The sequence below is a fragment of the Panthera leo genome, chromosome C1 (genome assembly GCF_018350215.1).
Source record: "Panthera leo isolate Ple1 chromosome C1, P.leo_Ple1_pat1.1, whole genome shotgun sequence".
NCBI classification, from domain to species: Eukaryota; Metazoa; Chordata; class Mammalia; order Carnivora; family Felidae; genus Panthera; species Panthera leo.
The window spans coordinates 197,485,800-197,513,145 of record NC_056686.1 but is presented as its reverse complement, the minus strand read 5'-3'; the positions used below and the strand labels follow the sequence as shown (position 1 = coordinate 197,513,145).

General features: G+C 33.7%; 1 protein-coding gene across 2 annotated transcripts in view; it reads right to left on the bottom strand.

Moving 5' to 3' along the window:
* Positions 1–27,346, bottom strand: part of SPAG16 (sperm associated antigen 16) — a 1,016,770-nt gene that overhangs the window by 471,942 nt on the left and 517,482 nt on the right. For both annotated transcript variants that reach the window (XM_042950045.1, XM_042950046.1), the window contains one exon: positions 7,970–8,155. In XM_042950045.1, coding sequence (XP_042805979.1) covers positions 7,970–8,155 — 186 coding nt within the window. The remainder of the gene's footprint in view (positions 1–7,969; positions 8,156–27,346) is intronic.

The following is a 27,346-nucleotide window of genomic DNA, read 5'->3' as shown; positions in this document are numbered from 1 at the left end:
TAACAAATAGACTGGAAATATAATGTCTCAAACAAAAGAAAAATTTATTTTCTTATTGTTTAAGAGTCCAGAGCACACTGCAGGCCAACTGGAGGTAGAGAATGGGGTGGTTTACTTCAAGCAGACTAATGACTGCTCTGTCATTTTCAATAATTGACTTTGAAGATTACTCTTGTCCTTGTCATGGATATCCCATCTTACAAGGGGAAAAGAACATAGAAATGGCACACACCACTTCAACTAATTCTCTGTTATAGAGAACTTAGTAACATAACCATTCTTAACTAAAAGGAGGCTGGAAAAAATTAGATAGTCAGCCAGGCACACAACTAATAATATGGAAGAAGGAGAGAGTGGCTTCTGGTTAATAGCTAGACATCTCTGCCACATGTGGACTTTTGCCCACCAAATATCTACACCATCTTTCCTTCCACATGTTCTCACTGACCTCCCACCCTGCCTATCAAAGAAGACAACACAAAGTTCTACTCATTTACTGCATGTACCTCACAATGCATGATCTCTGCATGATGCACAGTCAGTTCCACTAGGGTCAGAGGCATCTCACATTCCGGTGGCCAACCAAATAAAAGACAAGTTTTCTACCTTTACCATTATCACAAACAATGTCCAATAATGAAGGAAGGACAGAATAACTGTAACACAAACTGCAATATGGAAAGTAGAAAAAGGGGGAACACACAAGAGTTGCTTGTCTAAATAGTAATAGAATCCTGGGCAGGTATTATGAGGAACTTTGCCATGGCACTGAGGAAAATTCTTTGACTGAATCATGTCTCTTTTCCTAAGAGGAGCTTCTGTGCCCATGGTTCTCTGTGGCCTCTTGTTTTGTTCATAGAAGGTTATATTTCTTGTCCATTACCCTTTATGACCACATCTAAAGTGGGTGCTGTGGTCTGGGCCTTCACCATGCTCTGTAAAACACTAGAAGTGAACTTCCTTTTGATGCAAGTTTGGGACCTTGAGGACTGTTTTATAGTTTTGAAGACTCAGGGTTTATTGAAGATAAACTCATGGTTTTCTTGTCAATCAAATTCTCTCAAAAACTCCCAAGGTTTCCAACATATTTGCTTCCAGTCAATGTAATGTAGCAGTAATCACAAATTACTTTTCTAAACATAGTTCTTAAACCTGCTTTATTTTTCTTACTCAACCAAATCTTGAGGGTATCTGAAACAATGCTTCTGGATACAAGGTCAACAGATTTATATCTCACTGTTTGGGGTTCAGACGCTGCTGAGTTTTACAAGTGCCTCTGTGTCCTTTTGTCCTTGTTTTAAATCACTCAATTCTTGCCAGTATAATATCTTGTTACAGCAGTGGGGACAGCTATACTCAATAACATTTTGGTGGTTTCCAGCCCCTTCCCTTCAAGCTATACACTAAGCAGGAATATGACCTGCCTTCCAAATATCAGAGTGAAAGTCTGGAAGAGCCACTCAGCCAAATACCTACCATTGAAGAAAAGCAACGAAGAGTCACCCGGAATACCCTACCTGATATTATAAACTTCACATGCATTGCATATTCTCTGATTGCTTTAAAATTACTTGTAATTTCATTGAATGCAGTAAAGGAGTCTTAAATTTTTCTAATGTCTATAACACAGCCTAACACTTCAGTTATTTTATAAATATTTATTGATAATATTATATTGATATTATTGATAATATATTGATAATTGATAATACATTGACATACTGACGATATTGATAATATATTGATAATGAATACTTACACACTTTAAAAAACACAAGATATTTTTTATAGTTGACTGATATCTTTTTTTATTTTCTTATCACATTTTAATCACTTTAAAGATTCGTGTAGGATAAGACGACAAATTTTTTGTTTAAGACTGAACAAATTTTAGTTTGAATGTAGATGGAAGTGGGGAGGGCATTTTCTCCTTATGTATATGTTGACTTTTTCTTTATCATTCATGCAACCAAACTGTCATGTGTCAAGCACTCCCTACTTAGGATACAATGGTGTGTGTGTCTGTGTGTGTGTAAGTGTGCACATGTACATTAAGATTGATTTCTAACAAATTTATTTGAAAATTAAGGTAGAAATCAGTACTCAATAATTGAAACATATATAAATTTCTACTTTATATAAGCGATCATCCCAAAGATCATTGAAATACTTATTTCATAGAAATAAGTATTATTTCTATTATTCATAGAAACTTTGTAGAGTGTCGACACATCCAGAATAAGAGTGCCACAGATACTGTTCAGAGATTCTTATTAGCACTTAGTAAAAGTGGCTCTTAATTTGTGATTTTTTATGTTAATTATGGTTCCCAGTTATTCAACTTTTTGATAAGGAGCTAATTAGATGTTTTTGGCAAGTAATGTCCAACTGAGGAGCAGTTGCAAGGCTAGGGACCTGACATCAACTAAAGGATTCTCAAGACTAATCCCAAGAGCTCAAAGATAAAATCAAGTTGTAAAAGAGAAGAATATATTTTAAACTCTTCCTTCTCTGATAAGTAGAGTCTATAAATAGATTTTTTATTAAATAAATTATAATAAATAATAATTTTATTATCATTAAATAATTTATGTATAAATTAATATTAATTTATACATAAATAATTATAAGTATAATTTTTATTAAAAACCATATGGCATCAGGATAAGAGTATAGGACCAGCTTCCACCAGCATCTTACCAAGACAAATAACTTTTCCCTTTAAATCACTAAGCCAGTTCCAATAACCTATGAAATTTTAAAGCAAGATATTGGTTTTAGATACATCTACAAAGTATTGATCCATAAGAAATTTTAAATTACAACCAAGGGTTTTGATTATGATTCAAAGATATATCAATAGCCACTATAGAAATAATCAATGTCTCCCTTATTTGCCATTATATTTCCACTACCTCAGCTTTAAAATTGGTATATAATTTTTGTCTTTCATGATGCAAGTAAGTTCTTGACATTGATGGGAAATTTAAAATATAAAAAAAAATTGGCATCAATTTGGAGCAATTTTGATCTGTTATATCAGTGTCTACTAGGCATCACTGGAAGACAGTATTTGGATATCAGGATCATGGAGAAAAGTCATCATCAGAATGTTTGAAGTCATTCTAAGTAGGGTTGAATCTATTGGGAATCAGTTTTTTAATTATAGTTTTTAAAAACACTCTGAATGATCAATACCTGGAGATTAAAGAACATCCTACAAAAGAATGAATGGGTCAACCAGGAAATTAAAGAAGAAATTAAAAAAATATATGGAAACAAATGAAAATGAAAACACAACAGTCCAAACCCTTTGGGATGCAGCAAAAGCAGTCCTAAGAGGAAAATACATCACAAGAAAGGTCCCAAATACACAACCTAACCTTATACCTAACGGAGCTTGAAGAGCAGCAGCAAAGAAAGCCCAAAGCCAGCAGAAGAAGAGAAATAATAAAGATTAAAGCAGAAATAAACAATATAGAATCCCAAAAAACAGAATAACAGATCAATGAATCTAAGAGTTGTTTTCAAAGAATAAACAGTCTAACCAGACTTCTCAAAATTAAAAGAGAGAGAACCCAATAGATAAAATCATGAAGGAAGGAGGAGATATCACAAACAACATCAATACAAAAATACAAACAATTATTCGAGAATACTATTAAAAATCATATGTCAACAAGCCGGACAATCTGGAAGAAATGGACAAATTCCCAGACACTCACACACTACCAAAACTCAAACGGGAAGAAATAGAAAATTTGAACAGACCCATAACCAGCAAAGAAATTGAATCAGTTATCAAAAATCTCCCAACAAATAAGAGTCACATAGCTTCCCAGGGGAATTCTACCAGACATTTAAAGGACAGTCAATACCTATTCTTCTCAAAGTGTTCCAAAAAATAGAAATGGAAGAAAAGATTCCAGACTCATTCTATGAAGCCAACATTACCTTGATTTCCAAAGCAGACAAAGACCCCACTAAAAAGGAGAACTACAGGTCAATATCACCAATTAATATGGATGCAAAAATTCTCAACAAGATACTAGCAAATCTAATTCAACAGTACATTAAAAGAATTATTCACTATGATCAAGTGGGATTCATTCCTGGATGCAGGGCTGGTTCAATCTTTGCAAATCAATCAACATGATAAATCACATTAATAGAAGAAAGGATAAGAACCATACGATCCTGTCAATACATGCAGAAAAAGCATTTGACAAAATACAGCATCCTTTCTTAATACAAACGCCCAAGAAAGTCAGGATAGAAGGAACATACCTTAACATCACAAAAGCCATATATGAAAGGCCCACAGCTTATATCCTTAATGGAGAAAAACTCAGAGCTTTCCCCCGGAGATCAGGAACATGATGGGGATGTCCACTCTAACCACTGTTGTTTAACATAACGTTGGAAGTCCTAGCCTCACCAATCACAACAAAATGAAATAAAAGGCACCCAAATTGGCAAAGAAGAAGTAAGTTTCATTCTTAGCAGATGACATGATACTCTGCATGGAAACCCGAAAAGACTCCACCAAAAAGCAGCCAGAGCTGATAAAGGAATTCAGCAAAGTCACAGGATACAAAATCAATGTAAACAAATTGGTCTTATTTCTATACACCTATAATGAAGCAACAGAAAGAGATATCAGGGATCGATTCCATTTACAATAGCATCAAAAACCATAAAGTACCTAGAAATAAACCTAACCAAAGATGTAAAAAATCTGTATGCTGAAAACTATAGAAAGTTTATGAAAGAAATTGAAGAAGACACAAAGAAATGGAAAAACATTCCATGCTCATGGATTGGAAGAATAAATATTGTTAAAATGTCAATACTACCCAAAGCAATCTACACATTCATTGTAATCCCAATCAAAATAGCACCAGCATTCATCACAGAGCTAGAACAAACAATCATAAAATTTGTATGGAACCACAAAAGACCCCAAATAGCCAAAGTAATGTTGAAAAAGGAAACCAAAGCAGGAGGCATCACAATCCCAGACTTTAGCCTCTAGTACAAAGCTGCAATCATCAAGACAATATAGTACTGGCACAAAAACAGACACATAGACGAATGGAACAGAATAGAGAACCCAGAAATGGACCCACAAATATATGGCCAACTAATCTTTGACAAAGCAGGAAAGAATATCCAATGGAAAAAGATATTCTCTCTAGCAAATGATGCTGGAAGAACTGGACAGCAACATGCAGAAGAATGAAACTGGACCACTTTCTTACATTGCACACAAAAATAAATTCAAAATGGATGAAAGACCTAAGTGCGAGACAAAACCATTAAAATCCTATAGAAGAAAACAAGCAGCAACCTCTTTGACCTCAGCCACAGCAACTTCTTATTTGACATGTCTCCAAAGGCTAAGGAAATAAAAGCAAAAATGAACTATTGGGACCTCATCAAGATAAAAAGCTTCTGCACAGCAAAGAAAACTATCTAAAATTAAAAGGCAACTGACAGAATGGGAGAAGGTATTTGCAAATGACATATCTGATAAAGGGAAGCTATTCCTGAAGCCAAGACTACACTGTATGTTAGCTGACTTGAAAATAAATAAATAAATTAATTAATAAATAAATTAATTAATTAATTTGAATTTCAGGTTAAAAGTAAATTAACAAAAAAATAAAAACACTCTGAATAATTAAAACATTAGAAAAATATTATATTTTAGAATATACCACAATCATCTATTAGAATTCTCATCTAAGCCAAAGGTGATGAAGATTAAAATTAGACACTAGTGTTAAAATTTTAGTTATAGAAAATGAATTAGTCTTATAATCTACCATATAACATAGTACCTATAATTAAAAACACTGTATTGCATATTTAAAATTGTACTAAGAGGCTAGGTTTTATATTAAGAACTCTTATGACTACTACAAATATTAATAATAATAATAACAAAATCAGTAATAATAATAATAATAATAAAAGAAACAGGAAAAAGCTTTTGGAGGTGATGAATATGTTTATGTCAGGTATTGATGATTGTATATACTTCTTCATGGGTGTATACTTATCACCAGACTCATCAAGTTGTATACATTAAATATGTATAGCTTTTTCTATGTCAATCATGCCTCAATTATTTTTTGATTCCAGTATACTATTATATATTTATTAAATATGCATAATATAGAAACATAGTAAGATTAAGAATTACATATGATTATTCCAGATAAGCAAATTGTGCCTATTTGAGAATTAAAACATATCTTAAATTGTCACTATTTTATATAGAAATAGGTCCAAATTATATTATTAGGAGCCATGTTTTCTCATGCAGAGTATGCCAAACATTATTTAGCTGAATCTTTATATCTCAGGTGGGTTATGTTATTTATTCATTAATGTCCTATATTTGTCAGTCAGGAGACAAAACTTATACTTACCATTTTAACAGTAAGAATTTAATATATAAGATCGTTAACTATGTATAAAGTTGTTAACAGGGTAAAGAAACGGAAAAAGAGCAGTGTTCCTCAGCTCAGAAAAGGGGCCATGGTGAACTGGGAACACAGACCTCTGAGAAGGGGCTGCCTGTCTGCAGGAGCTAATGTTTTTGATGACAGCATGATGCAGCTGTTTCTTCAAGCACTGGAAAAACTGCCAACTGGATTTAGCTGCTGTGATAAGAACAAAGTGGTGTTGCTGAGGTGAGGTGTTGCTAGGGTGATGCAGACTAGAACTGCAAGTCCCTAAGAAGCCCAAAGGAAGGAGACAGGGAGCAGAAAGTTCCCTTTTACCCCCTCAACCTTGCACTTCCTATTGCCAAGCCTAACAGAGTCTACTAGCAAAGCAAAAATGTAATCTGCAAAGTTCCAGGTGCAGCATCACAAAAAACAGATATGGAAGCATGAGTTTGGTGCTGAGAAAAAACAGCATAATTAATGGCACATGGCCTTAGAGGACAGTCAGCATACGCATAGGAAAGAGCATATCCTTTCAACAAATCCTCCCAGAAAACCTGTTGACTTTTTGCAAGCACCTTATTTGCCCTCTCTTCTAAATATGTTACCTGTAATTCAAGAAAGGATGGAGAGAGTTTATTCAAAATAACTGTTTTACCCATAACCCTGAATTAATAGTGTCTACCTCTACAGTGAGTTAATTTTTCTCTTACAAAATAAAGTACAATGGCTCAGTGACAATTGTTTATGAAAATTTCTAGGAGTCATTATCACTTCTATTTGGAATCTGGGCACTGTTTCAATAATTAAAGTGATCAGAAGTCTGATTGATAGTTTATAATTCCTTAGGTAGCTGAAGCAGCCAGGATATTTGATAGTAGCTCTTTGGATCCTATTTTTATACCTAATAGTATATAATAATCAGACATAAATGCAGGGATGATAGGTATTTGACACCATAAACATAATAGATTTGTCTATCTTGAATTTACATAAAAATATTAAACTTCTATATCCATACAGGATTGTATAGGACTTTTTATACATCAAATCACATTAGTTTTTGCAATTTGTGAATTGACAAGAAGCATTTAATTTGGGAAAATATGTCAAAATTAAGCATAAAGCAAGTAATTATCTCTGTCATATTTATGTCTATTAAATTGCTGGTTTGATAATAAAGCAATCTTGTGAAGGGAGAACTAAAATTCTAACTCTTTAAAATAAGTGTTTCTCTTCTGCCTAAAACAAATGACCTTCCAATGAAACAATTCTAATCTTATTACATTGGCTTGATCTTTATACTTACATTTATAAAGGACTCGTTATATCAACAATGATTAATAGAGTTAGAAATGGATTTCACAGAGATTATTTAAGTAACTTTCTATAATTTCACCAACAAGGTTTTTTTTTTTTTTTTTAATGTTTCCTGGTGGTAGCATTGAGAGAAGAGCATTATCCATGTATATTTACCAATGTAGAGGGTTAATAATGTTTAAAGTACTTCTTACCTATTAACATCCCAGATTTTACTAGTTGTATCCAATGAGGAAGAAGCCACAAAATCACCACAGGAGTGCCATGTGCAGGACCATACTGCATGGTTGTGTCCTTCAAAGGTCAAAATGCAATTGCCTTTAGACAGGTCCCATAATTTAACTGTAGTGTCACCACTTGAAGTAGCCAACTTGTTGCCACTATTTGCAAGAAGATAAAGAAGTAATTTGTTAAAAAGTCAACTCATAATTAATTTTTATGAATGGTTATATGCTATGAGTAATGTGTGTGTGTGTGTGTTTGTGTGTTTGAGTTATTTCTGCTTAAAAGCATTAAAATGGCATACTAAATGCTTGAATTTTTTTTTATCTTATTTGAGTCCACATAATTTGATACTAGTATTTTTTAGTAATGCAGGGTGATGAGAAAAACTGTTGTTCTATACTCTATAGATTAATTCTTCTATATTCTTCTAGATTAATTCATGAAATAAGTTTTGTGTGTATGTGTGTGTTTGTTTTTTGTTTGTTTGTTTTTAGTGTATTCAGTGTATTAGGTTTCAGGCTATGTGTTAGGTTCTATGGATAATGTAACCTCAGAATGATGAAATTTTTAGACATAGGCTAAAATAATTTCAAAAACACAATACAAAACAGTAAGTCAGCATTGCTTATGTTTAGATTAACTAAATGTTCCAAGAATACAATTTGGATGCTAAAGGAAGTCAATCAGGAATGATGAGATTTTGAGCTACATCTTGAGAGATGAAAAATTTTGAAATAAGTGGTTAAGGATGAACCATTGGATTTTCCATTTAGGTCATTAGTAGACGTTTGAAAAAGCAGTGACTTTAAAGCGGTAGACACAAATGCTAGTTTAAGAAATGAGCGGATGTCAATGATATAAGCAGAAACATCTATGATTTTTTGGTAAAATATCAGTTGCAAGAAAATTTCAATTCCATCATTTCCTTCACATCCATCTGCATTGAATGCTCTATGTGTTTTCTTGGTAGCTTTTCTTCCCCTGAATATAATGAATTGCTTATCTGTACTCTTGTACTGTGATTTTGATTGAGAACCGTTTCCTCTCTCTATGGCATCAAGCACTAGAACTGACCAATTGAAGTACCCAGAAAATGCTTCCAAAATGAATAAATATATGAATGAATGAATGAGTCTGTGCTATAAGAGAATAAGAAAAGGTACTCAGGATTTCCAAGAGACGGAATGGCAAGATCAAGATGAGTATTTGCTCACTTGCTCTTATTTTTTTATGCTGAGAGAAATACATTTTTAAGTGCAGGGAGGAAACAACCACTGGAGAGGGAGTGGGGAGAATTTAAAGGTGGGGAAGGAAAGGTAGGTACAGAGTGAAGAAGTTCTTATTAAAGTTATAAAAAGATATCTATTATTCTGATTAGCAGAATTAAAAAAAAATTACTCTATGACAGGTAGTCCTTCACTAATGGACAGATATTTAAAACTGTCTTTTTCTTGGGTGCCTGGGTAGCTCAGTTGGTTGAGTGTCCGACTTTGGCTCAGGCACAATCTCACAGTTTGTGGGTTTGAGCCCTATATCGGGCTCTGTGCTGACAGCTCGGAGCATGGAGCCTTCTTTGGGTTCTGTGTTTCCCTCTCTCTCTCTCTCTCTCTCTGCCCCTTCCCTGCTCGCACTCTGTCTCGCTCTCCTTCAAAATAAATAAACATAAAAAAAATTTAAACTTTTTCTTTGCAGCTGTTGTTCATTTGTACATAGATTTAGGATTCAAAATTTTGCTTTTTAATATTAAAGACTGAAAAATACATTTGTTTAAAAATATACAAGAAGGGGTGCCTCGCTGGCTCAGCCTAGAGAATATGCAACTCTTGATCTTGGGGTCGTGAGTTCAAGCCTCACACTGGGCTTAGAACTTACTTAAAAATATCCAAATAAAAATAACATAAAAAATAATTTAACCATGCCTCTTTTTCAAATCTGTCCTTCTGATGGGCTAGCATACTATTTTGGACATAAGTCTTGCTCTAGGATAACAATTACTATAAAGTATTTCTGCCTGTGACTGAAAACTCAGATAAGTTTTACATTCTTCTCTCTTGCTTTAAACTATGTGACAAAAGAAACAAAAATCACAATAGTAATAATTACAACTGGAATGAAGCAGTTGTAATCACCTTTACAAGTGCCATCATCTGATATTTAGGCTCCAAATTCACGAGTTTGAGACCCGTGTGGGCTCTGTGTTGACAGCTCAGAGCCTGGAGCCTGCTTCAGATTCTGTGTCTCTCTCGCTCTCTCTGCCCCTCCCCCACTTGCACTCTGTCTCTCTTTCTCTCAAAAATAAACAAAATATATTTTTAAAATATGGATGATAAGTCTTGCTCGATATAACTTAAAATGTTGTTTTGAAAATCAAATAAGAGAATTCTTACAATAGCACATTTTCAATTCTGGGTAATATTCAAACCTGATATTGTTTTTAAAGATTGTCTTGTGATCTCCAGTTAAGTTTTTATGTGGAATTCGTTACCCATATTTCCATAAATAGTGGAATGGAATCCAATTACTGCCCTTACTCCATAGTCTCAGATACCTGTGTCTATCTGCTCAAGAGGACTATTTGAATTTGTAAAAGGACTATCAGTCACAATATTCTCACTATAGAATATGTATGCATTATTTTATGTAGCAGAATAACACATAACCAAATTATATTGAAATATTTTCTCATAGTTTGTATAGGTAGAAGATAAAAATTTTGGTTTCACTGAGCTCATAAAATGATTATTACAAGAAAACCTCTAAATTTAGGATCTAGATTACTTGGAAAACATTAAGATACATTTGACTTACATTTAATGTGCCCAGTTTGTGAGAGTCCCACAAACTTATAAGTAAAAGTTGAAACAAAAAGGGCTGAGAATGTTCTTATCAAAGTTATTCTAAACCCTTAGCCTTTGATACAGAGCTGCTGGCTGCATTTAGTTGGTGAGTGAGGCCACTGTGACAGAGTAAAGAGAATGCCAGTCCACACAGAGAATGGTCTTTTTTGAAGTAAACAGCTCCCACGTCCAAGTGTTGTTCCCTTTGTTCCTATATGATACACCCTTCTTTTGTGTAGAAATCTAGAATCAGCAAAGAATCATAAATAAAGCGAATTCAGAAGACAGCATTATGTGCAGATATTATGGACTCTAGCAAAAGCATAGAGGCGACATTGAGTGTTCAGGAAAGACCAAGCCTTCCCTGCCTGGCTGTAAAACCACTGCCCTTACTGGGTTGGGTGTATTGCTTAGAGCTCCAGATATACCTTTGTCACTTGCTTCAGAAACTTCAATTGGCTTTTCAGCTTAGTCTTTCAACTTTTACACAGGAATGGCAAGATGCTGGCAAGTGGACTCTTTCGTGCCTGGTATACAGTATTTATAAGACATACTATTTATATTGGCATGCATGAATGATGTGCATATTAAGGAAATATTGGCATGCATGAATGATGTACATTTTAAGGAAAGAGAGATTTCCATTGCACATAGATCTGTGTTAATAGAATGGAATAGCCTACATAATTCAGGGTTGTGTATACGAACAAGTTTATGTAGAAAAGACATCTTGGTACAGAGGACAGAAAAATATAGAATTATAAAACTACTAGCATGTTACTAATTCTTTTTATTTTGTTTTTTTAAAAAAATAAATGTTTTTATTTATTTTTGAGACTGAGAGAGACAGAGCATGAGCAGGGGAGGGGCAGAGAGAGAGGGAGACGCAGAATCTGAAGCAGGCTCCAGGTTCTGAGCTGTCAGTACAGAGCCTGATACGGGGTTTGAACTCACAGACTGTGAGATCATGACCTGAGCTGAAGTCGGACACTCAACCTACTGAGCCACCCAGGCGCCCTCTTTTTATTTTGTTTTATCCTTTGTATTTATGTTATTGTTTAGGTTGCAGATGCAGAAGTATAGAAATTGGTAGGTTAGTTTATGAAACTTTATGTGGAGATGATGAATAATGCTGTCATCCTGGAAATAAGATAGAGATGCCCAGGAATGCCTTTAAACTTTTAAGTATCAATTAATATCTTTGGGATTATTTTATTATTTAATTTTCTTATTGTATCCAACATACTTCTGAGTATTCTCTAGTTGTCATTTATATGCATGCATGCATACACACATGCCTATGGCACATTACAATAGAATATTCTTGAAAAACATAACCAGGATAATTATAATATTTTGATATATATCCATAGGTACTAAAATATAGTTCTCATTCTTTTAAAAATTGTGTCTCTATGCATACCTTATGACTCTGACTGGAAAAAGTTGTTTTGAGAATATTAAATCTAATCTTTTTCAGCTATCTAAAAACCTTTACATTTGACACTTTATTTTCCTTTCTTTCTTTTGACCCAATGTTCTAGAAGACACAGGAGATTCATTTATTCATTTCACAGTTACTCACATGCTTCAGACACTGTCCTAGACAACTTAATCCATCATCTCTCTGTGCTTCTCAAACACACCAAGCATGTTCCCCTCAGGGTATCTGTACACCTTTCCTTTGACACTAAGATGTCATCTCCCATGGATATTCCCATGGCTCTCCATGACTTAAGTTGAAGACCTTTTCTTCAACTTCACCTTACCGTGGAGAGATTCTCTGACAATGCCAGTTAAAATACTGTATCACCCTAACTTTTTGTCTCTTGCTGTTACTCTTTATAGCACTTACTACCATTCATTAAACTATACGTCACTTATTTATAGTCTCTCTCTCTCTGCCAGTGGGATGTAGCAGCTATGAAAGGAGGAAATTTTTTTTAAAATTCACTCCTATATCTCTAATGCCTAGCTTCATACTTAGTACATAGGGAATCTCAATAAATAACTATTGAATTAATAAATTAATGCATGAAATACAATTATGAATATGACAAATTACCTAAAGTCCTATTCTAATGGATAATTTCTCAGGGCTTATAAATACAAAAAAAATAGGCAAATGGATCTTACATCCTATTATTGGATTTCTTGTTTGAATATTTATTTTTCAAAAGTAGCTTTGTTGCATGACATGCTAAATTATTTCTTTCTGAATTCTGCCTGAGTTACTATATATACATAATTTCAGATTGTGTTGGAGTATATTATTATATAGGTTCAGGAAAATAGCACACCTCCCATTTACCTCATATCTTTTTTAGATAGATGCAGGACATAAATTCAGTGAATAAATAATTAGCTCACATAAAGTAAGTTGCAGAAACAATAGATCTTCTACCCCTAGTGAAAAGTCTAATTCATGGAGTATTCGGATTGCCACAATAGGGCATTTAATAAAGTCACGTTTGTATAACAATTTCCAAGCATTAGGTATGAATCATACCGCTGGCCTCCTAACTGCTCTGCCCTTGTCCATCTACAATCTTTTTTCAATACAGAAACCTACAGGATCCCATTTATGCTCCTCTTCTGTGAAAAACTGTGCAATGGTTTCTCATCTCCCAGAGTAAAAGCTAAAATCCTAAAATGAATATGACCCTCCATGACCCACCTACCACCCACCTAGTTACCACTTTGATTTTTCCTTCTACTACTCTTCCTCTCTCTCCTCCCGCTGCACAAGGCTTTTGCACATGCTGTTCTTCCTTCCAGGAATGTCCTTTCCCAGAAAACCAATGACTGGTTCTCTCTGTTTCTTCAGGCCCTTACAGCAAGACACATCAAGGAGACTTATCTGAACAGCAGTCTCACTTCTGACATTAAACTCCTTTCCTATTTTTTTTTCCTATAGTACTATCACTGTTAACTCACTATATGTTTTACTGATTTCTCTTGTTTATTATCTACTCTCCCCAGGTCCTCAGTTTTGTGGGCCTCTGCTTCACCTAGTTCTTTACTGCTCAGTATATCCAGAGAGTGAATGCCTTGTGTTAGATTCCACACCCTGCCTGAATCTAGTTTTTAGAAAAATATATTATTTACTAACAGCCTCAATCCTACCATTTTGCAGAGTTTAAAGTTACCATCTCTCTGGGCCTAAAAATGTGAAGACCCAGCTATTACCCCTCTTCTCAAAATGTTCCAGAAGATTCCTCATTTTCATTCAGACCAAGACTCAGGCCTCTTTCTCATAACACCAGAAGCAAGAGCTTGCCATTTCTAAACTCCCTGTTTCTGGTCCTGTGTTCACATGGTCCATGGAACAGGGAAGCCACTCTTTATTGAGAATGATATTTTTGCCATGTGAAGCAGGCCTTCTCTACATTCAAACTTGGCCTGCACATCACTGAGTCTGCATACACACTGAAGAAATTTCTACAACCCAACTTGTTTTCTAGTGCTTGGGTCTCCCCAACTAGTTCTATGCTATAATTAATTATTGAGTTTTTAAAGCTCATTAACTTATTTAGTTCCTCCTGAGTGTCCACTGTTTACCAGAGATGCAAAAGATATGAAAGATGAGAAGTACATATTCCTCAAATTATTTACATTTTTTTCTTTAAAAAATTATTAATGCTTTATTTTTGAGAGAGAGAGACAGAGTGTGAGTGGGGCAAGGGCAGAGGGTGAGGGAGACACAGATCAGAAGCAGGCTCCAGGCTCTGAGCTGTGAGCCCAGAGTCTGATGTGGGGCTCAAACTTGTGAACTACAAATTCATGACCTGAGCTGAAATCAGATGCTTAACCGACTGAGTCACCCAGGCACCCCCATCAATATTTTAATAGATGACATACAGGATATAATGAAAGGACAAGAAGGATATAATACGTTTTCTAGTCTTGGATGATGGTCAAGAGGCTTTAAAAAGTGAATACACCTGAACAAAATCTTTATGTATAAGAAAGTGTTCACAACGTGAAAGTAGGAAAGGAAAAAGGCTGAGTGCTCAGCATGTGGCAACTGTGGAATAATCAGAGATTTTTAAGTATTTTGCATTCAAGAAGAAAAGAGTAATGGAAAAATTAATCTAAATAGATAAACAACAGTCAAATAATAAAAGACCTTTCCTGCAGTCCTAAAGTATATTTATCTATACACTTTATATGGCTACGAGGAGAGATTAAAGGGTTTTAAAAGGAGTTAGAAAAGTAGTCAGATATTAATTTTAGGATGTTAACACTGGGAATATAACAAAGACCAGATTTTTTAAGGAAGAGCAGAAAATACATTGGAGAATTGACAGTAATTTGTATTATAGGCTTGCACTTCATTATTGGATTTAGTTATTTTGAGATCTATGCTTTGTATAATCACAGTCATTCCTAGGTTTTGGTAAAGGATTCTCAAGTGAAGTGTCAGTCTCACACCTATCTGTTCCACTTAGCTGAAGAATTTTTTCCAAGTCTAAGGTGGTACTGAGAGGGGGCATGCCATTTTTCAGCAGAAAGCTCTGCTCTAATGAGACTGCTTCTTTACTTTGTTTTAATCTCTGATCTAACTTAGTCCTGGACTGCAGATTTTTTCACTATACTCATTTCAGGCTTTCAGGAGTACATGGTAACCCAAATATGTGTGTGTGACGCTGAGTTCAAGTCTTAGGAGGACTGATTTGACAAAATATTTAAGGTCAACAGAGGCAGGATGCATATTTCATCACCTGAAGCCAATGTACTGCCTGAAAGCCTTACAATGGATTGGAACAAGATATTTCTAGGGTTCCAGAAGAAACATTGCCTCTGTTTCTGGTATAAAATAAGATGTTTTCCATAATTGGAAATATTATAATGACAATTAGGATACATTTAAAACAAGGTTATAAAGTGAATTCATGTGTCACAGAATTCTAGAATCTCAAGGCTGGGAGAGCACTCAAATCCATGTAATCTAATCACACTTCCCTTGTTTAATTATTTCTACTGATATTCTATCATTTTAATGCCCAGCCTCTATTTAAAACTTATAATAACAGGAAATGCAGTTCTTTGGGTTTTAAGTAGCTCTGTTATACAGTGTTCCTTTTATTGAGTTTATTTTCTTCTATAAAAAAAATTCTCATTAAAGTCAATTATAATCCTCAGCATCATTCCAAATTCAAATAATCTCTCCTTCACTCCATAGCCTTAGAGTAGAGGAGGAAATCTATCGTGTTCTAGAAATGACACTCCATTCATCTCCTTTCTTTCTTTATCACCCAAATATTATTTTCCATGCTACTTCCACTTTAGAGGTACACAGATATCTTAGTAGCTGTACATCTACTCTGCTTAAGCTGCCCCTCTATGGTAGTTTCTTTTTTTTTTTAGCATTTATTTTTTTCTGAGAGAGAGCACAACCAGAGGAGGGGCAGAGAGAATGGGAGACGGAAGATCTGAAACAGGCTCCGCACTGCCAGTGCAGAGTGTGATGCGGGGCTCGAGCTCATGAACAACAAGATCATGGCTTGAGCAGAAGTTGGGCACTTAGCCGACTGGGCCACCCAGGCAGCCCTCTGTGCATCCACTCTAACTTGAGTCATGAACAGTCTATTTCTATTGAATAAGGCATATGTTTGCATTATTCAAATCCAATCTTGTATTCTGTCTCTTCAAATGTTGGTAATAAATATAAGATTATCTGTACTTCCACACATTGAAATGTGAAATTATGGTATGTAATTTCCATTCTCTGAGGCATGGGAGATTCTTTCTTATCCTTTCACTAATTACTTTTCATGTTTCATTTTCAAATTATTATTTTTCTTTCCACAACAGATCTATTTTTTTTTATAATGACCAGCCTCACATTCAGATTGAAATTCTCTTGATAAGATCAGTATGTTTCATGACAAACAAAGCTGTTTCCAATATTCTCAGCTATACTGTATTTCTGTCTGGGAATCTAACTGAGCACTTCATTTATGAATTCACTTTTCAGAATTCCAAACTTCATTAATTTAAATCATGTTTAAAGCCAGCTGTTCACCTGTCCTGCCCTCCATCCCTGCTAGTGTAGACAAGAGAAAGAAGTAATGGTAACAACACACATCTCCCCAAGACCTCTGATTTCCTGTGGTTTCATGATACTAAAATATTTTACTGGTCTTTCTAGCAGAGTTATCTCTGTTCCACCATAAAATCAGTGGAGTGGATAGGGAAACAACAGATATAATCTCAGCAGATTTTCCAGAAAATTTCTAATAAACTCTAGAAAATTGCACAAATTTCACCTGAATTTTCCATGTCTTCATAGATTAGATCTCCTTCACCAGTTCTGTAGCGTTCATCAAAGAATCAATAAACATCAGAGTAGGTGTTAGTTTACCTTCTAACTGTGTGAATTCTACATCTCAAGCCTTAAAAGTTTAAGTAAGTAAGATCCTTTAAGGGTACTAAATTCAGTACTCAGTAATAGCTCCTAATTGTTCTGAATAAGGCAAATTATAGTATTAACAGAAGTTAGAACTCTTGTTTCAATCGCATCTTTGCCATTTAAAAGCCTTGTTGTTTGTGAAACAGTCATAGTATTCTCAAACTTAGCATTCTCGTCTGTAAAAGGAAGAAATGACACCTTTTTACCTGACTCTCTAGTGTGGATCAAACTAAGAACATTTGCTAAAGTATAACCCACAAAGCAATTATGAACACCAAGAAGTAAAGTTTGTGGATCTCCATACCATAGGTTCCGAGGAGCTGTCACTTGCATGGAGCACACAATTTTAAAAAAATGAGAAAAAAAATGTAACTTAGGGGTAAGAAATGCATTGTTTTTTAGAAGGATGATAGCTCTTGTTGCCATCTTCCAGGAAGTCATCCCTTACTTTAAGAAAGGATGGGATTTTCTAAGCAGAACAAATGTGAACCCCTACAGTGTAATCACTCCATGTAAGGACTAAATCACTGGCTATAGAATAGTTAGCTATAGCAGAGGCTGGAATAAGAAATTAGATGTATATCATTTGAAGATAGGGATTTGCCCTATGTGCAATAACCTCAGTATCTGGCAGTGACCCACTAGAGCAATGCACAGCATGACACTTGGAGAGTGAAATCTCTAGAAAATAAAACAGTATGATGCTGAATGCTTGAGGAGATGCATGTGGATGTAGGAACAAAAAGAAGGGGAATTCACATCTTTAAAGATATTTAAAAGATCTTCTTAAAGATGGTCAAAATCATAGGTATAAAACGATTGGGTGTGGAGAAACTGATGAGAAAGTTTTAAATACTATTGTGAGATTCAGAGTAAAGACTGCAGAAACACAGTGGGTATAGGGAACAGCACAACTACCAAATAGTACCAGTTTATTGTTACTATGCACTTACTGAGAGGATAATGATGTTAAAATTCGGCTGCAAAGCATAGTCAAATATGTAACAGTGTTAACTTACTATTCATTTTACTAAATTATGTTTAATTATATTATCTTTAATCACTTAAAAAATACCAACTAGGGAATTCTAAACAAGTTTCATCTAGAGTAGAAGAATATGAATTTGAGTGACCTCTACTGATGAACTGCATGCTGGGCTTGTGTCAGTTTGGGTCAGATAATCTCAGAATTGTTTTACCTACAGATCTGTCTACCTGGATAAATGACCATCGTCTCCAAATATAACAATGACAAAGGCACTTTGGAAGCTGTAAAATATTACTTAAATATTATACTCATCTCTGGCTAATGAGTATTGACACATAGCAAACACAAATGACAATTTTCTTCATTTTAGTCCCATAAATATATTTTTAAAATTTACTTATGTTGGTACTATTTGAAACTCTTAAGGGTGGCCCATTAATAGCATAAATATGCATAAGTAAAATTATGTTATTTGCTTTTAATTTATATTCTATATATATATAATTATATTTTAAAAGATAAAAAATAAGCTAGAAAGAAAAATATCAGCAATCTAAAAATTAATGATGTGTCCAAATTTAGAAATACTCTGAAGAAAACAAAGCTTAAGAACACACTATACACCCAAAAATGAAATATTAATGTATAAATCTAACAAAATATGTACAAGATCTATACGAGGACAAACTATAAAATTCTGAGAATGAAGTTAAAGAACTAAATAAATGAAAAGATATTCCATGTTCATAGATAGGATGACTCAATATTATCAAGATGTCAATTTTTCCCAGCTTATCTAAAGACTTAATGCAAGCTCAATCAATATCCCAGCAAATTATTTTGTGCATATTGACAAGCTTATTTTGAAGGTTATGTATATGGAGAAGTAAAAGTCCCAGAAAAGCCAACCCAAATTCAAAGGGACATATGTATCCCAATGATTATAGTTATGTTATCTAAAATAGCCAAATTATGGTAACAGCTCAAGTGTCTACTGACTGATGAATGGATCAAGATTATATATATATGCATGTATATATACATGTATATACATGTACACACACACAATGGAATATTTCTCAGCCATAAAAAATAACAAAATCTTGCCATATGAATGACATGGATGGAGCTAGAGTATTGTGCTAAGTGAAAGAAGTCAGAGAAAGAAATACCCTATGATTTCACTCATATATGGAATTTAAGAAACAAAACAAATGAGCATATGGAGAAAAAGAGAGACAGACAAATCAAGAAATAGACTCTTAACTATAGAGAAAAAACTGATGATGGTTACCAGAGGAGAGAGGGGTGGGGGTTAAATATGTGATGGTGATTAAGGAGTGTACTTGTAAGACCACTTGGTGTTATATGCAAGTGTTGAATCACTATCTTGTTCCTGAAACTAATATTACACTGTATGTTAACTAACTGGAATATAAATAAAAACTTCAAAACATCAGAAAAAAATACTTAAGCATAAAAAAAAACCCTACAATATTGAAAGAGAAGAACACCATTGGAGGACTGACACCACCTGACTTCACGACTTACACTAAAACTATTATAATCAAGACTTATGGTTATTGGTGAAAGAATAAACAAATAGATCAATGGAATAGAATAGAGAGCTCAGAACTAAACTCCTATAAATATAGCCAACTGATCTTTGACAAAATAGCAATGACAACATGATGGAGCAGAGATAGTTTCTTCAACAAATGATGCTGGAACTGGACATCCAAATACCAAACAAACAAAAAAAAAATGAATGTAGACACAGATCTTTCACTGTCTCAAAGGTAACTCAAAATGTATTATAGTTCTAAATGTAAAGTACAAAACTGTAAAACTCCTAGAAGATAACATAGGAGAAAATCTGGATGACCTTGGGTATGGTGACTTTTTAGATACATTGCCAAATGCATGATCCATGAAAGGAATATAAAATGAGCTAGATTTCATTAAAATTAAAATTTTTTGCCCTGCAAAAGATAATGTCAAGAGAAGCCACAGACTGGGGAAAAAAATTTGCAAAAGACACATGTGATTAAGTACTGCTTTTCAAAATATAGAACACCTAAAAAAAGAATACCTAAACCTCAACAATAAGAAAACAATTTGGTTTAAAAAATGGGCCAAAGACCTTAACAGACACTTCACCAAAGAAGATATATAGATATCTAATAAGCATACAAAAAGATGTCCTGTATCTTATGTTATCAGGGAAATGCAAATTAAAACAATAGTGAGATACCACACACCTAATTAAAATGGTCAAAATCTGGGACAATGATGACGCCAACTCCTGTCAGGGATGTGAGCAACAGGACCTCTCATACTTTGCTGGTAGAATGCAAAATGGTATAGCCACTCCACTTTGGAAGACAACACTTTCTTGCAAAACTAAACATACTCTTACTATACCATCCAGCAATTGCACTCTGTGGTATTTATCAGGAGTTGAAAATGTATGTACACATGAATGTTTATACCGGCTTTATTCAAAATTGTAAAAACATGGAAGCAACCAAAATATCCTTTAGTAGTGAATGGACAAATAAACTTTGTACATCCACATAATGGACTATTATTCAGTGCTGAGGAGAAATGACCCATTCAACCATGGAAAGACACAGAGGAAACTTAAAAGTATATTACTAATGAAAAAAAACAAACAGTCTGAAAAGGCTACATACTATATGATTCCAACTATATGACATTCTGGAAATGACAAACTATTGAGACAGTAAAAACATCAGGCTCCTAGAGGTTGGGGTTGGGGAGAGATGAATAGACAGAGCACAGATGTTAAGGGCAATAAAAATACTCTGTATGATATACAATTGTGGATATATGCCATTAAACTTTCGTCCAAACTCAAAGAACATACAAGAGTTTACCCTAAGGTAAACCTTAGACTTTGGGTGATTATGATGTATCAGTTTAGGTTAATCCTTGGTAAAAAAAAAAAAAGTATTATTCTAATAAGTGATGTTGCTAATGGGGCAAGAGGTATATGATAAATCTCTGCACCTCCTTCTCAGTTTTGTTGTAAACTTAAAATTGCTGTAAAAATAAAATACACTAGAAAATGGGAAGAAATGCAATTGATTATCAATAAAATTGTATGTATGAGGGAAGACTTTCTAAGCTCTACATTCATGGGGAAAAAAACACTCCATTCTTCTCAAAAATGTTGACAGAGACCAGAAGCTCCAAGTTCAATATACCAATATTTAACTAAGGGTAAAACAAAAAAAAATACCAATACTTCATAACAAGAGAAATATATTTGAATTATGTTTATTCAAATCGAAAGTAATTCCAAAAGCAAATTAACGAACAGGTAATTAACAAGCAAGAAAATGCAATTCATCTACACACACAGAATAATGGTCAAGAAAATAACTGAAGAAATAGGAGTAGAACCATCTTTTCTGTCTACCAAAATAACAAATAAAAGTCATTTTAATTAATTAATTAATGAATTAACTAATTAATTAATTTTAGAAAGAGAGGACAAGCAGGGGAGAGGAGCAGAGAGAGAGAGAGAGAGAGAGAGAATCTTAAGCAGGCTCCATGCTCAGTGTGGAGCCCAACACAAGGCTCGATCCCACCACCCTGGTATCATGACCTGAGCCAAAATCAAGATTCAGACACTCAACTGAATGAGCCACCCAGGTGCCCTGCAAGTCATTTCAAATTACTGCTTTTTATCATTAAATTGTTGATACTTTTTGATGATATTAGAAGTTGGAGAAAGAACAGTGGAAATACGTTTGATTCCATTACCTGGTGTGAAACTTCTCAATTGTGTAACAGACCATTTACTAATAACTAATTATGTTTTTGTAGCTCATGCACATTTGCCCACTTTTCCAATCCTGAACAACACTTTATTGGTGCAAACAAATAATTGAAAGTCTTTGAGAAATACTGAAAGAAAAGTATCATTCACTAATACGACCTTTTGGATTTAACATGATAGCTTTTCTATTTGATTTCACATTTCTATATTAAAGGTTTTCCCTCACTCAACCCGTGGGTATTGAACAATGCCATTGAAATCATTGGCTTAGAAAAATTCTGAAAAATCACTAAACTTGCCAATATCTATAAGGCTCAAATTTGCTTAAATGGCTTGAAGGATGCTAGTTTCATGACTGACACTGTTCTACTGAAATTAAATTCAAATTATACAATTTTCATGAAGATAATTACAAAGCAAATTCTTTAATGTTATCAGTGTATACATATCACAATTATTCTATCTGCATATTTTACCTATCACACTATAAAATTATTCCTTGACAATTTCTTTTTTCAAATAACAGTAGAGAATTTTTAATATTCATATATTCAGATGATATGAAACACTTCACAAACATATAGTATGGTATGTGAGTATACAGTCTAAATATTTCACAGATGAGAAGCTTCCCATGGAAAGGTTTCTATGTGAGTATTTTTCTCAAATTTATCAGATTTCAGATACGTAGGTGTTAATGTTAAAAAAAAAGTATATTCCATGAGACAACATTTTGTTCTTAGCACTGTTGTTTTCCTTATCTTGAAAGATACTTAGTTTGGGGAAAAAAATATCTATTTTGTTGATCAAAGAAATATCATGATCATAAGCCCAAGTTTGCCTTGCATAGTTTAATATAATAATTATTATATGTCTGAATAACTCTTCTGAGGTTTTCTCAGAGTGGTAAATCGTGCAGAATAAATAGTTAACATGAGAGTTTAGATATCTTTAAGATGATAGATTTTATACTGAGAAGGTAATTTAAGTTGTTGCTTTACACATAATTTAAAATGTTTTATCTGTAGAGGCTATTTTAATTAATATTTTGGACACAAATGGTTTATCTTTACACAGTTCAATTTATCGATATTGCAATCAAACTGCAAAATTGTTCAACAATTGGAAATACTGCTTATGAAATTGATAATGCAAAGACAATTAAGGTGCAGTCTTCTTTAAACCTGTAACTATTCTTCTTAAGTATTTAATGGTGCTTTAAAATTAGTTAAGAATGTAAAGAAAAAATGTTAAGGAATAAATACAGTATATCATCAGAGGTCATTCATAAAAGCAGTTTTTCAACACTATGAAGTCGATTTGATTTTGTGATGCACATTCAAGAATGTATTAGCATTTTCCCTTTAGAGAAGTAAGGGAAAAAGTGTGTTTTCCTCCAAATCTGATTTTATAATCTAGTCTAGTGAGCATCTCACTAGAATCTCTAGGAATGAGTAGTCCCTACCTTCAGCAATTCTCTCTCTCTTTTGCCTTTCAATCATAGCTTTCCTTTAAATTCAATTTATTTCATTTTAGATCATATGGTTTATAAATTTTTTAAAGCTATCTTAAAATGTCTGCCTGAAGTGAACTATTTCCCGAATATAGAATTCAGAGCAAGCTTTCTCTTTTCATAACATAGAAAATATACCGATAATTGGTCATATATATATGTATATATGCATACATATATACATGCATTCACATACTTATTATTTAATTTATATGTGAATATATGTGAACTAATAATAGAGTAAAATAATTGTAAAATATGTACTATATGCAATATATAGTCTATAATATGCATTAAATATTTATTTGTTTAAAGAACTAGCTACTAATATCAAGACAATTCTCTTGTATTGCCAGTCATCAAAGAATAGTTTCAATTGAGCACCGTTTTTCACACCTAATTTGTAATCTAATTTTTTTATTATGACAAATCACTTACACAACTTCTCTCAAAAGCATGTAGGAGTGGCCAAGCGGAGGATATATATCTGAAAGCTCTAACATATAACTGAGGGACAAATTAACAATGCAATAACAAATACAATTCCTAAAACAAAAGAATAAAATATTTCCATTAATGTCTCCCAAATAAATATATAATAGCAATATTAGAATTTGAATAACTGCAATGAAGACATCTAAATACATCGGAAAGAATTTTATTTATTTTTTTAACATTTATTTATTTTTGAGACAGGGAGAGACAGAGCATGAACGGGGAGGGTCAGAGAGAGAGGGAGACACAGAATCTGAAACAGGCTCCAGGCTCTGAGCTGTCAGCACAGAGCCACACGTGGGGTTCGAACTCATGAACCGCGAGATCATGACCTGAACCGAAGTCGGACGCTCAACCGACTGAGCCACCCAGGCGCCCCATGGAAAGAATTTTAAACAGTATTCTCAGTAGGAAAGCTTTGACAGAAAATGACTGTTAAATAACTTCCATGGAAAAAATCAGGAAATATCCTGAGTTTCCTTAGTGGAAAAGGTTATGAACAGAAACACAATACCTATGGTGTGGCATACAGAAGCACATGATCATCTTCTCAAGGAATCTGGCATTTCACATAACTTAAAATGACTAGAAAAACTCTATGTTTCACTTGTGTTTCAGAGAAGCATACCTTAGGATAGGGCAAAGAGTGGTATCAATTAACCAGAAGTCTATATAGACAGAAAAATGAAAAGTTAAAAATTGAAAAGGTAATGGGTGATCGAAAGGTTAAATATTTCAACCTCAGAGTCATGTTAATTCTGACACACACAGCTTGTGGTGCCTATTGAAAGGAAGTATGCCAAAGTGAGAGCCTGATAGGCTACTCATGAAGTACAAAATAGAGCTGTTTGACAAGCTGAGTGGTAAATCCTCACATTCTTGCCGAGTTTTAAAAATCTGAAATGGAAGCCAAGTTGTGGCTATGATATTGTTGGTGACCATGAAATTAGATGCAAAGGTTTGGGTTGTTTTAATATCTATGATATGTGGCTGCAATAATCACTACTATGCAAAGGTTCCTATCACAAGCCATCTCTTCTAGAAGCAGCATGATACACTGAAAGATTCTTACTTTTGGCTCCACTATTTCCACGAAGAACACTTATCTTCTGCTAACATACACTCTCTCCAAACAAATGATAATGCTCTTGCTATGCCTCTTTTATTTACACTCTTTTACATTAATCATTATCCAGGCAATCACTTTCCCAAATGTCCATCAGCAGTATAATAGAAGATGATTCGAACTAATTGATTTCTTTAAATTAAAAGCCTTAAATTTTACTCCAAAATGACTTACAGAAGGATTTCTTTTGTTCATACATCAGGAGATTTCATGGAAGTTCTCATATATGAGACTAACTGCAGTAGGAACTTTTCAAACCTTGAAAAATATATCTGAATATTAAAATTTTCTAAAAGAAAAATAAGTTATTTATATGATCCTTTAAATGAAGAGAGCTACTTCACAATGGGTCCTTCAAAGTGCAGGGTTTTATAAAGGCTATCAATAAATTTCACAAATATTAAAGAACACCTTTACAGTGCTAGCCTAGCTAGATTGCTAGCCACTAAATGTTTAATATAAAAAAGATACCAATTGTCCTTTGTCTCAAGAATGTCACAATATAAAGAAGAAACTAAGACTCTACTAGGTAATTGAAACCTATCACTTGAGAATATTGGGTCCCATTCAGAAATTATCAGGTTCTTAGTCCATGAGAACAATAATATATGTAATTTGCTGTCAACGTATTACAAGTTCTTAGCAGAAAATTTAGAGTTACAGATAAGAAAATAAACGTCTATGCAAAGCATCCACAATCCTTGTACCTTCAAGATAAGCAGTGTGTTTAGTTATATTTTTCCAGAATTATTTTTCTGAGACAACTAAAGCAGACAACTAAAAAATACAACATAAAAAAGCCTAAGCTCAAAAACATGTAACTTCTTTAATCAAAATGATATAATCTCATTATAAAAGGAAATTAAAAATAAAAAAATACAAAGAACATATGAAAAAAGATAAAGTAAAATTTAATAATACACACAAAAATTCTACCATCCAGGAATACCTACAGTCGGTATTTCCCCAAATTAATTTTAGACTTCTCTCTACATGTTGCAGCTAGAGTGTCTAGCTTTGTTAAGAGTATTATGGCAATGTTGATTTCTTAGTTCTGAGTTCTGTTAATTGCATCATGGTTAGGCAAGGCGATAACATTTGTTAGAGTAAGTCAGATGAATACTATCCGGGAACTCTACACTAAATTTACAATTCCTCTGGAGGTCTAAAATTCTATTAAAATTTAAAAGTTTTTCAAAATATAAAAATATTACATGTCACTTTCTGCCAACTCCCAGCCTTGAAGCTCATAAAAATTAAACTTGTTAAACTTCTAGTCCTCACCAGATGTTGATACCTGTAATATTCTTTCCAAGTTTTAGACGATAAGAGCAACCTATTGTCCACACTTTAAATTTTAAACAGATTCATTGATCTTCACTAGTTCTTTAGTAGCACCTTATTTCTTGTAATGCTTATTGATTCATTTTTCTTTTGGTTAGATAATTTTCATTGCCAAGTATCTTTTTTTAAGAAGGGTTTACAAGTCCTATGACTTCAAGTTCTACTATGTTTAAGAAGATTGATTTACTCCTATAATAGTCTTGCTTGTTTTTCCTCAGAAGTTTGCTGGCACTTCTACAGTATTTCCGGGCAATGAGTACGACACATAGTCCTCTGTCACTGCACCTTCATTCATTTGTAGGGAGGATATCATTCTCATGTTTTTTGCTGCTGCTGCTGCTGCTGCTGTGATAGATATTTGTTTTATCCAACCAGGCCAGGCTCATGGATTCTGTACTTTCTGAGGTCTTTAATGTTTGGGAATAATTTACAATGTTTGAGTAGACATAATGTACATGGATCATAGCGTTCTCTCCTTCAACACCATGTGGTTGTTGCTTGATTATTCTGGTATTGATGGCTGCTGTGGAAAAGTCTGAAATCACTTTTTTTTTTGCTTTGGTAATTTTTCTACCTGCTTGTTAAGGATTACTTTATTTATACTTGAAGCTCAATAATATTGAAGGATTACTTTATTTATAATTGAAGTTCAATAATTAACAAGAATATATCTTGGTATCAGTGTATTCTAAAACAATCTACCATGTTGTTGTGTAGTTTTAGCTTTTCATTTCAGGGAAATATTTTTTATATCTATAAACAATGCTTTCTGTTTCATGTCAAGGAAACCAATTATTCTTACACTGGACACTTGTTTATG